The sequence below is a fragment of the Meleagris gallopavo genome, chromosome 7, assembly GCF_000146605.3.
Source record: "Meleagris gallopavo isolate NT-WF06-2002-E0010 breed Aviagen turkey brand Nicholas breeding stock chromosome 7, Turkey_5.1, whole genome shotgun sequence".
NCBI lineage: Eukaryota > Metazoa > Chordata > Aves > Galliformes > Phasianidae > Meleagris > Meleagris gallopavo.
In genome coordinates, this window is record NC_015017.2 from 23,333,771 (window position 1) to 23,347,108 (window position 13,338).

The 13,338-nt window shown below is 39.5% G+C and overlaps 1 protein-coding gene across 6 annotated transcripts; it reads left to right on the forward strand.

Moving 5' to 3' along the window:
* On the forward strand, nucleotides 1-13,134 carry LOC104911751 (integral membrane protein GPR155). 6 transcript variants are annotated; one of them, XM_010713763.3, is made up of 6 exons: nucleotides 1-57; nucleotides 2,882-2,919; nucleotides 6,033-6,538; nucleotides 9,996-10,395; nucleotides 11,170-11,335; nucleotides 12,479-13,133. In XM_010713763.3, the coding sequence occupies exons 3-6, from the start codon at nucleotides 6,046-6,048 to the stop codon at nucleotides 12,671-12,673; spliced, it is 1,254 nt and encodes a 417-aa protein (XP_010712065.1). In that variant the 5' UTR covers nucleotides 1-57; nucleotides 2,882-2,919; nucleotides 6,033-6,045; the 3' UTR covers nucleotides 12,674-13,133. The 6 variants fall into 6 exon arrangements, with proteins under 6 accessions (XP_010712065.1, XP_010712067.1, XP_010712066.1 ...); XM_010713765.3 differs by having other exon boundaries at nucleotides 2,885-2,919; XM_010713764.3 differs by lacking the exon at nucleotides 2,882-2,919.
* Nucleotides 13,135-13,338: the final 204 nt, after the last annotated feature.

The window sequence follows — 13,338 nt, forward strand, 5'->3', positions numbered from 1 at the left end:
GGAGAGGTGCTCAGCTCGGCTCTGTCCGCACACAGGTGCCTACCAAGCGCTACGTAGGTAAGCGGCCCGCGCCTTCCCCATCCTCCGGCTCCCCTGTTTGTTTGTTTGTTCCCCAGGACAGCTGTCACAAGGCATAGCGCTGCTATTCTGTTGCGTCTCGCGTTTCTCGGTGGAAACGCCGCGTGCTGGTGTCTGGGTGGCTGAGAAAAGGAGGGCGGCGGGGAGGTTCGGTCGCAGGAGATGCTGCATCCCTGTACAGAGGTGTGGCACGGAGGTGCTTCTTCAGGGCTGCTGACAGCAACGTGTGGTCTGCGTTCTGAGACATGTTTTGCCGTTTGCTTCACAAAGATGCGTCTGCTAACAAGCCCTTAGCTGAGCCTGATTGAAAACCGAGGGACGGGATAGTATTTTGTGCTGTAGGCAACTGTTGCTTCATTCTGACGAGCCTGACCAGTTGCCTAGATGGAGCCTGGGGCAGTGATAGGCGCTGTGCGGCACGGTTCCTTAGGGCTTCAGGTGCCCCAGCACTGCCGTGTAACCACAGCACAGGAGAGCACTGGAGAAGGAGCGTGGCCTTGCTCAGGTGCTCAGAGATGCTTGCAGCCTCAGACCTCTTGTGGCAATGTTCAGGTTGTGTGCCAATGGAGGGCCGTTTCTTGTCTTAGTTGCTACTGGGATTATTGTGTCTGCTTTTTTGGCTCGATGAAGAGAAAAGCAACTCGTGGTTAACTTGCAAGAATAGGAACTGTAGTAATCACTTCTTTCCACTTCATTTTATCATTGTAACTCTCTGAAGTTGCTTCCTCTTTGCCTTACAGTATAAGCTATTATTCAAAAACACTTATCCCAGTTAAGGGGGAGATGAATGGTAATTTTTCCTGCCCCAGTTTGACTTTCAGCCTCTCGAATAAGTTGCCACCCTTGGGATGTTCCTTCATCACATTCAGGTACTAAAGTCACAATGTGGGATATAACTTATGAGTAGTCTGTGCAGACTTGCCAGCACCACCAGGATTATCCTGAAAATGGTGATAAGTGAGACCTTACAAGAGGATGTACACTGAGGTGTCTCCTACAGTGTCTTTCATTTAAGTAATTTAAGTAATAATTAAAAAAGAAGAAGAAGAAGAAGAAAGAGATTTTCTTTCTGGAAAAGACATTTTTCTACTTCAGTGTTCCAAGAGGAGCTTGATGATGTTGCTCAACTCACAGCTACTGCAGAACTGAGTTTCTGGTCTGGTGAATTTTAACTCTTTGCAAATATTGACAACATACAGGAGACACAGGCAAACATCAGTGCTCCAGTTTATTTCAAGAGCCTTGTAAGCTGCACTGGTTCCTTGATCTCTGTTGTCAGTTCTTGTGCCATATTTCCACTAGTGATGCCAGAACTGTCTCTCCTTATGAATGCAGGCTGATAGTGGGCTGGAGGCAGCTCCTCCTGGCACAGCTAATAACAGATGAGGCAGCACTATTCTTAAAAGCTCCATGCTTATTGGCCTGCAGTTCCCAGCAATGAAGCTGTGACTGAGCTTTCAAGGATCCAAATCTTACTCTTCAGTCCTTGAACAGAAGATGATATATCGTATGCAGCCAAAGACAAGCTCTTGCCTTTCAGGTATATGTACTCATTTTCGTGTTGTTTGACTAGTTAATTTCTTATGCGTACTGTGAGAACAGTTCTGTGTAGACTATACAAGGCTTTGGTTTTGGATCTGCTCAGCATTGCTGCTTGCGTTAAAAGCTGTGAGATGAAGACACTTCTGCTTACGTGAGAGGCCAGACGGAAGCCCTAGGTGTGATAAGGCTGTATGCCAAATCTGTGATTGGTTAGGTAATCCCACTGCAGTTATGTAATGCGTGCATCTCATTGCAGATGGGACTGAGGGAAATATTCACTATGATATGTAGCCCACTATGCAAAAGCCTGCGTTTCTGGAAAATACCCATCACTCTGTGATAGATAATCTGTGGTACACGTGAGTGTTTTGGGCTGTGCACAGCTTTGGAGCCGAAGGGGTGATTCACATCTCAGCCTTTTAAGGAGCACCAGCAGCAGCTTTGCCACAGTGTGCCATTTCTCTCTTTGAAACTCATGTGGTTCATGAAAAATTGTGCCTGGCTGACATTTACAGAGGCCCTTGGAATGAATTTCAAGGTGAGGATAGCCTGGAGGGAAGTGCAGGAGTGTTTGTGGTGCTCTATGAAAGATGGTTGTAGGCTGTGTGGGTGTATATTCATGTTAGTTTTGATCTGCTATTGGAGATAGGGATTGAGCACGTGCTGCTGACTGGTACAACCAGAGTCAGCTTGCTGCACGCTCATTGGAGTGAGTCTTGGGTTATGAAACAGCAGCAACTCCGTAAATAATTTTAAAAGGGAGGGAAGAGAGGTATTTAAACAATTCTAGCACAATTTTGGTTTCAAAGAATTTGCTTATGGAGCTGTATTGGTAGACTTGCCTGCAAAGGCCTGGTCTGTACAAGGAAACAGCCTGCGTACCTTAAACTGCTTCTCAGGAGGGAGAAAGGGGAAGAAGTTCTGACTGCAATTAGCTGCTAGATAGCTGTGTGAGGCTGAGGCTTCTGAAGAGAGCATGTTGAACACGTTGCGTTGCAGAGAGTCTCACATCTGCACAGTGCTGCAAGCTGGAGGAATTTGAGGTAGGACTGTTCCAAAACAACCACTTTTTACCCTGCAGCTAGGGTAGAATGTGGCCAGCTTCTTTCAGGAATTCAGCCCTGGTAATCTCTTGATGTGCCAAAACGAAGTTTGGCTTTCTTGTGAACAATTTGCATGTCTGAACTACTTTCTTAAATTTTGATAGTAGAAGTGGTTTGTCATCTGCTTTACTTACTGCTATTTTTTCGTTGTTCTCCAGCAGATAATTCTTTGAGTTGGCATCCTAAATAAATCTAGGTGAGTGTGTCTTCTATTATGCTTTTTTAAAACATACAACATTTAAAGCAAGTCCTGCTTGGACTGACAGCCATTTTTCCTGGGAAGAAGAGATAGCCAAGGCTGCTGGACAGATCCGGATGCTGCAACTGCTCAGGCCAGGTGAATTACAACAGCATCACAGAGTTGTTTACCAAAAGCTTTGGGCGTAAATAAATGTCATGAGTCAAAGGGTTTATGCTACACATGAATGTGTGTGTACTGGATGCAAGGGTGTGAAGTAGGGCATACAAGATCTCATCTTTGCTCTAAGCTGATTTATTTGCTTTTGTAGCTGGCTGTTGTATTCTCTCTGCTCCCTGTGGACAGGAAGATGGAGGCTGGGGAGTCTCCTAAACCCATTGTTGGTGTTTACGGATGCAGCTGCAGTGCTGTAAGAGGCACTGGTTTGAGAATGGGCAACCTCAGCTTTGCCACTGAGCTGTTAGATTATTTGCAGCAGGCAAGTCACTTTGCCTTTCCTTTAGCTGCTGTCTCTACAAAACGGGAGAAAACACCTTGTGTTCCTTTCAAGAGTACTTTACTTAGACTTAGTCAAAAATTAATCTGTAAAGTTAGCAGTAGTGTGACGAATTGGATCATTGGTCATTGTCTCGTGTGGATCCCTCATTAACTGGAAAGTGCATCATTAGCACAAGATAATGAAAAACTGGGAGAGGCTGAAGTTGCACAAGCAAGATGCAAGCCTGAAGGGTACTAAGATGACTTATTTCCTATACATCTTTCTTGAGGGTAGGGAGCACCTTGCAGATAATTTTGTACGGGTGTGGAGAAGCTACAGTCCTTGGTCAAATCTATCTGCCTTGCCAAACACATAGTTCTTGTAAGGGCTATTCCTTCTATGTCTGTTATAGGGAAGAACAGGAATGGTAAGAAATACAGACTGCTTCCCAGTAATGTTAGGAGAAGATGTAAAGCCACTTTCCAGAGACAAAATTCTCATCACTAGGGTGTGTCTTATGTTGATGCAAGCCCGGCTATGTCAGTGGGGAGGCCTAGAGTAAATTGGACAGCTCCTTGCATCCATGGCAATGCTCTGGACATTGTTTGGAGGTGAGAGGTAATTTTGCACTGGAACAAATTAAAGGAGTAATGTCTCTGTGGATGCACCCAGGCTGAGGTCCTTACCTAGTCTGTGTTGGCACCCCTGTATGCCTGGGCTAGCTTCGGTATGAAAACTGGGCTTCTTTCTGAAAGAAGCTACATGTAAATCAGCTGGCACATGTAACAGGGCTGTAGAAGTTGCCCTTACAGGCAGCACTTTGTTAGCCCAGTAAATGCTGTCCCTTTTATGGGTCAAAACCAAAAAGGATTCTAGTACTGGTTAGAAATAAGTAGGGCAGTTTTACTGAGTGTTTTGATGAGCTGTTTTAAACATTAGCATCTGCATGGGGAAGAAACACAAAAGTAATTGAAAGTCAGTGAATGCCATGTTCTTTCTGGGCTGATCAGTAATGGAAAAGAGCTCTTGTTGTTTCATGATAGATTGAGTGCATACAGTTTAGGCTGTAAAAGAATATGGAAACAAGGTGTTGTTTGGTGGCTTAGTGTTTTTGATGTGTGAAGAATGAGTCTGTAGAAGAATGTACAAAGGAAGAATCAATACTGATAGACTTTGAAAAATTTCCTCTGCAACAGCATTATAGATGAATAGGAGCTTCATAAAGATGAGTAGGTAAACTAGGCAAGTTTGTGTTTACCTTGAAGCAAAGGATTTTGTAACTTTTGTCTCTCACCCCTAGGAAATGGATATACAGCCCTGAGTAACTGTGGGAGGCATCTTTTTGGCAGAGTAGGAAAACTGTTTTGGGCTTAAATTTACAGCAGAATATTCACAAAAGAAGTCTTGGAGACAGACTGCAGTGATAGGTCTGGATTAGAGCAAGAGCTCTGAGTCATCTGTTTATAATTGAATAAATGCTTATGAAAGTACAGAGGCAGAGGATATAGTGAAACAAAAGAGGAACGAGGAAGGAGCCCTAACAGCACCACAGGACTTTGAGGGATCCTCCCATGTAAGTACTATAAGAACAAGTAGAGGTGGGAGGCGAATTAGGAGGAGGTCTAATTGCAAAAGGTATGGGAAGGGCAAGATTAAGAAGAAGAGGAGATTAGAATGTATGATAGTCACAAAGGATGAACTTTGTGTAGCAATTCTGAAAGTTTAAGATCTTGGTCTCTTAAGCTTTTGGCAAGAGCTGTTTCAGGGGGAGGACCTGGGTTAAATGAGATCTAAAGAGGGAAGTAAAGGAGGACTCCTGACCATGCTTGCAGCCTGTGCTTATGGAAGAAAAATGAAATAGCAGTAGGTAAAGGGAAATCGAGGGTAGGGTTTTAATACTGGAAATGTAATTTGTATTTTTATTGCAAAGGAAAAAGAACCAAGTAAGATATGAATCACAGAGGACATAAGATGTCATAGGGCAGGCACAGGGAATTAGAAAAGTAAATTAACAGTTTGGTAATTGGAAGCAAAAAGAATGTGAGACTGTATTTGGGAACTGAGTTAACGAGGTAAGTAAGGTTACAAGTTATAAGTAAGCTAATGAACATGTGAAGAGTTGTATGCTGTCCTAATAGAGATTTAACTAGATTTCTAATTTCAGTCTGGCAAGATAAGGAATATACACTGAGAACTTGGCTGTTGCTGTTTCCTGACTGAAGAGGGCTGAGGGGCTATGATTTCATCTAAATGTTGTTTAGATCCTTCAACAAAAAGTCCTTCAGTTATAGTTCCTTTCCTTCCAACAGATATTTTTTTTCTTTTTGCATTCCCAAACTACATTTAGTTTTAACATGCAGTATTATCCTTAAATTTCAAGCTCAGTTCTTCAGAGATTTTTAACCTCATCATTTGTCTCGTTGGGTTGTGTGAACCTGCAAGAACATGTGAGAACAGAATTATTTCTCAGCTTTCTTATTTCTCGCTTTTATTTCTCTATATCCACTTGTTAGTCTCATTGTTTGTTTTTCATGCACTTACAAGCGTAAGCTCTTCTGTCAACAAGCTAGATAGCATTAACTTTCACCAACACAGTTTCAGAAGTTAATGAATGTCTTTCTTTGTTTTGCAGATGAGATCATTGAATGCTCTTTTTTTGCAAGTGGAAGTCAAAGGAAATGGATAGCTATATTGACTTCGGTGCAAAGAACCTGTCATCATCAGCCAATATGTCTATTTCTTTGCCGGAACAAGTTGGACTCAATGTCACTGATGGTCCTCCTTCTATGTCAATAAGCAGGCTTTTTCCAGCCCTGTTAGAATGCTTTGGAATAATTCTTTGTGGCTATATAGCTGGAAGAGCCAACATTATCACATCAACTCAAGCTAAAGGACTAGGAAATTTTGTCTCCCGTTTTGCACTCCCAGCTTTATTGTTCAAAAACATGGTGGTACTTAACTTTTCTGATGTAAATTGGTCCTTCCTGTACAGTATCTTAGTTGCCAAAGCTGCCGTGTTTTTCTTAGTCTGCGTTCTAACATTATTGGTAGCCAGTCCTGAGAATCGATTTAGCAAAGCAGGTTTGTTCCCTATTTTTGCTACACAAAGCAATGACTTTGCGCTGGGATACCCAATAGGTGAGTAGTTCCTTACGCTTTCTTTTCAAAGTATTTTAGTGTTGTAGATGTTTTGCTTTATTTTCCTTTTTTTTTTTATATTAACTTTAGAACTGAAGTTAGGAGCTACCTAAACTTTGTCTCAATTTACATTTCTTGAGGGAGCTCATTTTAAAAATGAAAAACTAATCCTCTGGCCATGTACAGGTGTGTGTATTGGGGTGGGTGGAGCAAAGCTGTCAGCTAGCATGAATGAAACAATTTAAGACAATACAACTCCTGTTATCAAGCACTATGTGACTTAAAAATATATATATTAAAATATTTCAAAATTGGTGTAAATTACCCTATACATTGTGTAGGTTAAGCTACCCTAATGGATAATTGCCAGTTACCCTCCAGAACAAAATTAATTGCATTGCAAAGTAGGAGTCCGCCTGTAGCCCGTGAAATAGCTGTAGTGCGGTTTAGTACTAATTTGGCATTAACTCCTGCTCTACCTCAGAGAAGACACGTTGATATCTACTGGTTGTGGAATGTGCCTCACAATCTCTTTAGAGCAAACTTTTGTGTTAATTAATTTACGTGGCCGATCAAGTTCTATCCCTTTATCTTTGTTTTCTCAAAACCAATGGATGTTCCCTTGGGATATAGTCTTGAAAGCAGTCTTTTAAAAGAAAGATTACTGTGTGATTTGTGGTAATTTGTTTATCTCAAATAGGAATTTTATGCGGCTGTGATACCTTTTTCAGTAAGTGTGGCTAAGCACCAGTCCAGTGGACTTAAATGGGGGTGGAAAAAGAAAGGGAGGGAGTGGAATACAAAGAGGCATTCAGAGTATAGCTCGTAAAGCTGTGTACTTTTATTCTTGTAAGCCTGCATTTGGAATGCCAAGCAATATCAGTTATTAAAATTGATTTTTATCCAAATCTGCAAGATTTACTTTCTTCCCTTTTGGCAAGCAAGATATTATTTTCCCTATTACTTTTCTTAAGGGCATATTTATGTGCTTTTTAGCCATACATCCTATGATTCTTGAGAAGCACTCTGGAGTTGTCGCAGGCTTCTCCCACCTGCTGCTGTCAGACTAGCAGTGCTTTTTACCTGCCTTGGGAAGATTCTGTGTGCCAGTGCTGCTTCTCCCCATGCTGACCTGTGTAGCTGGTACCAAAAGCATGCTGCATGTAACAGGAGTTTCCAAATACCCCTTGAGTGCATGGTGTGTGGGGAGGATTGCTGGGTTCACTGGTATTTGTTTACTTCTTCCTGAAGAGGGGGGTGATCTGTGCCACATAAGTTCTCTTGATTACAGAATGAAAAATACAGATACGGAAGAAAAGCTCAAACATTCCAGATTGTGACAAGTAGCTCCATATTTTAGGGAACTTTAAGAGCGAGCAGTTTCATTCACCCGGTTTCAGGCAGCATGCTGTAGAGAATCTTGAATCTTTATTCTTTTTAAACTTGCTGGATGTGTGTAAAATACAGACAAAGGCAATTGCAAACTTTTTCTTCCCTAGATGAAAATACATTTTCCCTCAGTTCCATCTCCTGAGACTTATTCCTCTTGTGGGAAATGTGAAGTATGTCCCGAACAGGGCGGTGAGGATTATTTCTTAGTTTCTTGGCACTGGATTAAAATGCCAGCTAGGGTTTCTCTGAGGCTCTCTGAACGTATTTCCACTGCCTCCCTCTACTTAGAACGTTCTACTTTGAATGACTTTCTTGTCAGATTACATTTTTTTTCAAATATTCCTCGATTTATAACGTATGATTCTTGCCTGCCCTATGTGCAATCTATCCAAATTCACATGTGGTTCATTAGGAGCTTCACCAGCACGCCTAACACAACAGTGGCACTGTAGGCACTTAAGGGCTCTTTGTTTCTTAGAGCTGTTTATGTCCTTTTTCCCCCTCTCAGTTCTCCCACCCCAAACTTTCACCAGTTTTCAGCATTCTGTTGCAAACATAAGCTATTCCCCATTAGTGTGACACTTCTGAAGTGTGTGCAGGGCTGGACACACGTAGTGCTTTCTTTGTTTCCTTTTACTTGTGTGTTAAGTAGTGTTTTGAGTGAAACCTCATCTTCTAACAGATAGTTCTTATTAATTTCGCCTTTAAAAGTCATATGCTTCACTTTAAAATTGCATAGCAGAAGAATTTAGTAAAGACAATTCTGTATATTGCAGTAACACAATTTTAAAGACAATTGGAGTTATGTGGTTAAAAAAAATAGAAAATTCAGACTTCTTATCCAATGTGATTTTTTTTCTGCAGTAATTCTTGCTGTTGAAAAAAAACTGTGCACAGGAAAAAACCTAAATGCATAGGAAAATGAAAATTAAATTTGCAGAGCTCACCACCTTGCTTTTCTCTAATCCCTGTTACAACAGTTCCCCACTACAAAATGATGTTGGCTTGAAGTGAAAAAGAACTGGTACAGTAGTTTGCTAGCATCCCCCTGATGTAAATACAATTGCTAAGAGAGAAAGCTTTGTCTGTCTGGTTTGTTCTACTGGGTGAGGTGGTACAATTGTGGGTGAACAGATATGTCTACTCTTGGGTGCTGTGTTGTTGAAGAACAGGTGTAGCACTGTGTAGCATTGTGTGGATGATGGGAGGCTCCATTACAGCAGCTGTGATGGTGCTAAGTGCAGTAAGCATTAACAGCTGTGATAGACATGTTTTTGAGCAGCTGGGATGTGGAGAACTGGGGAAAAAAAGAAAGCTTACTATCATTGGGGTTGGTGGGAAATTGAGTTCCCTTTTTCAAGATTCTCTATATTTTCTATTTCTATCCTTTTTTTGGGGGGGGGAGGGGAGGTGTCTGTGTGTGTGTCTAACTGCCCAGAACCAGTGAATTCAGAGAGTTGAAATAGAAGTTTTCAGATTGTGAATTTTTTCACAGCACTAAGAAGTTCCAGTGTTCCACTACCACATCTTGTCTCCTATGGAAACTCTTTCTGGCAGTGCTGTCAATATATACATTAGCAAAATAGAAGCAGAACTATTACTTTTTAAATCTTATATATATATATTCATAACTCTTGTCTGTAAAACTGCCAGGAATCTCTTTACATTCACACAGTTACTGCTTTGTGAAGTTTAAGAATAGTGACAAATATTTGGAAGAACACTGTATGCTGTAAAGACTGGTCCAAAAAGGCAATGCAGCAAAAAAGTGTCATTCAGCATTTGGAGTGAATCAAACAAGACATGGAGTTATTTTTATTGTGTTTTTTAATGTAAATGTTGAATGTTTGTAGAATCATTAAATAATGTTGAGTAAGTTATGTGTTCAGTACACATCTGTGACCTAATGGTGATGTCCCCTCATATCAATTGTAAATTCTGTTGCTTTTAAAGAATAGTGAAATAACTTTTCTCAAGTTTCAAGGGAACAAAATTTAATTTCACTATTAATGAGTTTTTGTACTGAAATATTATCACTCATCACTCTTCATTTCCTGTCTTCTAGTTGAAGCTCTATACCAAACCACTTACCCAGAGTATCTCCAGTACATTTACCTAGTGGCTCCAATATCTCTTATGATGCTAAACCCTCTGGGTTTTATCTTCTGTGAAATCCAGAAATGGAGAGACAATCGCACTGTGTCCCACAGCAAAATCAAAATAGTGGGCCTAGCACTCCTTCGAGTTCTGCAGAACCCAATTGTATTCATGGTCTTCATAGGAATTGCCTCAAACTTTATTCTTGGCCAGAGAATTCCTGATTACCTTGAAAATTTCCTTGATGGACTGGGCAGTTCATTTTCTGGCTCTGCACTTTTTTACCTTGGACTAACTATGGTGGGACAAACAAAAAAACTGACAAAGGGTATGTTTGTTGCACTGATCCTTCTCATCACAGCTAAACTGTAAGTTCTATTTTTGTACTTTCATAATTTTGTTTTGTAAAGCGTTGCTGGATGTTTTAACCTTATATATTGTATATTGGTCATATGACTTTTCTTTCCAGTATTTCATCTAAATATTTCATTTGCTGCAGTTCTACAGTTAGCATAATAGAGATATTTTGTCACTGTATTTAGACAGTAAAATTTGGAGACACTTGAATATCATAATTACAGCTTACTAGGAAACTTACTACAAGACTTACGTTGTAAACCATCTCAATTATAAGTTTTTTAAAATATGAGAAAAAATAAATGATTGTTGCTTATGGAAGCCTGTGCAAGATATACATAGGAAGCCCACGTAACATCTGTCTGCTAAAGGCATTCAGACAAGCGTGAATGGAGGGGTTTATTTTGTAGGATAAAACTTTTAACATGGGATACTTGGGCTTGCATGCTTGTTTGATGTCAGACAGTTCATGTAAATTGATCTGATTTTCAAGGTTGCTGACTTATGTATGTTTGCTGTTTCTTTAGCAGTTGGAAATTGTTTTGCTTTTATATTTTGCCTTTCTAAATCTGAAGTTATTGAAAGAATATTTCTGCACAAGTATGTAGTAAAATGTGTTGATAATCCAGGGATTAGTGTAATTTCTAGCACTTGTGTGTATGTTTTGTTTAACTTGTAACAAGAAGATTTGAAGCAGCTTATAGACGTCACGATTCCTTTTCTGAGTAAAAACGAGTCTATTGCTCTGACTTAAATGAATGACTTCTTTCCCCCTTCTTTTTCAGACTTATGATGCCATTTCTCTGTAGAGAAATGGTGGAACTCCTGGACAAGAGCAGCAGCACGGTCAACCATACCAGTTTATCGAACTATGCATTTCTTTATGGAGTTTTTCCAGCAGCACCTGGTGTTGCAATATTTGCAACTCAATTTAATATGGAAGTAGGAATTGTATGTAGTCAGTTTTTTTCCAAACTTGTGCTTACTTTGGGCTTGAGTTTGTTGAGTAAATACTTATACTACATAAGTACATATGGTAGAGTATCTAATAAGTACTTTTCTGAAGAACAGACTCTTTAGATTTCAAGTCTGAGCTGTAATGCAAGTTAATAATTAACCAAAATACTGTTTCCTGTTGTCTCAAGTTTCTTGATAGTGCACACTCTTAAATAAGTCCTTACACTTTTCTTATTCATGACAATAGTAGGAAAAACTAGGATAATTTTTGTTTTCTTTTTCCGGAGGTCTTATTTTTGGTCTACTGCTTTAGTCAGAAATAGAGCAGGAATGTTGTCACTGATTTCACTGACAAAGTGAGATGAATTAGCTTCAAGCTGATAGCTAATGGAAAAACCTGTGCTTTAACTGATTATTTTGTAGAGTACTCCAATTAAATCTTGTGGTAGAAACACATTTTAAATAAAGGGTATCAAATATCTGTTCAACTTAAAATATAAAGTTTATGATTTTTTTTTTCCCACTTGAAGATTCTGAAAGTGAAATATTACAGGGTAGAAATTTGTGCCCAAGCAAGTTAGGAAATCTCTTTAAAATAGTGATCTGAAGATTGAGTAGAAACTCACCCTTCCATCACTGTAAATTCTAGACTTCTAGAAGGCAAAAAGATAGTGAGAAGCCTAAGTAGAAACAATTGAAATGAAAAACAAGATTTCTTCTCATGAATTTATACATATTACTGTTAACATAACTGAGTTTACTTATTTATTTATGATGTGAATAACCAAAATTGCATCCAAAAGTATATTGTGACAATGGAAATTACCTCTAGGTTGGAGTCATTAGTATCTCTAACACCCGTGAAAAAGCTCTATAAGCAATTGCAATTGAGAACTCTGCATTCCCACTACTTCAGAAGTTTGTTGAAACATATAAAATGGATACTTCCTCTCTCAAATGCTAACTGATTTGTCATGGAAACAGCTCAGTTATTTGTTTAAAGCTCTGTGCTAAAGTTGAAGTTACAGTTTTGCTAGGGGTTGCATTTAAAAAACAAAAAACAAAAAACAAAAAACAAAAAGATTTATTTAACTTGAGATTTCCTTAACTGTTCATGTTCTGTTTGACTCTTTGCAGATTACCTCAGGCATGGTGATAAGCACTTTTGTGTCTGCACCCATCATGTATGTTTCTGCATGGCTTTTGACCATTCCATCTATGGATCCCAACCCACTGGCATCTGCTCTCCAGAATGTTAGCTTTGACATAAGTATTGTCAGTCTTGTTTCTCTGGTAGGTGTTGGCAAAATGAAATACCATTGCACACTGTAATATCAGGGAAGCTTTAGTACATAAGCAGCAAATCGAGCCATGATTTAAGATGAGATTGACATTTCATCATTGGATCCTGTTGCAGAAGGATGAGGGAAGAGCTGAGTTTAAAAAAAAAATCTGAAAAGCTGCACTGTGTGGAAGAACAACTTGAAGTGCTTAGATATCTCAGTAATGCAAGCTATGTAAAAACTTCTGCTGGAATTGAATTTAAACTCCTGAAATGTTAATGAATATTTAATTAATGACGTAGCAGTGAGAACATTTAACTTGGAAGCTTTAATTTAGCTTTATCAAATTCCATTCCTGGTAGTTCTGGGTGTCTAATCTAGAAAAGCATACTGAAATCTCAAAAGTCTGATGTGAATTGTATTTTGATTTCACAAGCACTATGAATAGTGTGCTTAGTCTTTTAATTTTAAATAAAAGCTTCTATGTTGGAGAAAGCTGATAACTTCTGAAGTTGGTATCACACTGAACCTTTTGTCAAAAACTATCCCTCAAGGGAAGCATCAAGTAAAATCTGCCTCTTGCCATCATTAATCACTTAGGGAGATTTAAAAAAGGACAGGATGCAAAGACTGTTACATTCCAGACTTCCAGCCTATTCTATGTCTGTTTATGTCTTGGGAAACACCAGGTTTCTGCACGTGGTAGGCAAACCT

Bases quoted from the DNA above. Each gene is read 5' to 3' on its own strand.
- LOC104911751 (XM_010713763.3), top strand. From the start codon at position 6,046: ATGCTCTTTTTTTGCAAGTGGAAGTCAAAGGAAATGGATAGCTATATT. The intron at 6,539-9,995 runs GTGAGTAGTTCC...CCTGTCTTCTAG, and splicing joins TGCGCTGGGATACCCAATAG to TTGAAGCTCTATACCAAACC. The intron at 10,396-11,169 runs GTAAGTTCTATT...CTTCTTTTTCAG, and splicing joins CTTCTCATCACAGCTAAACT to ACTTATGATGCCATTTCTCT.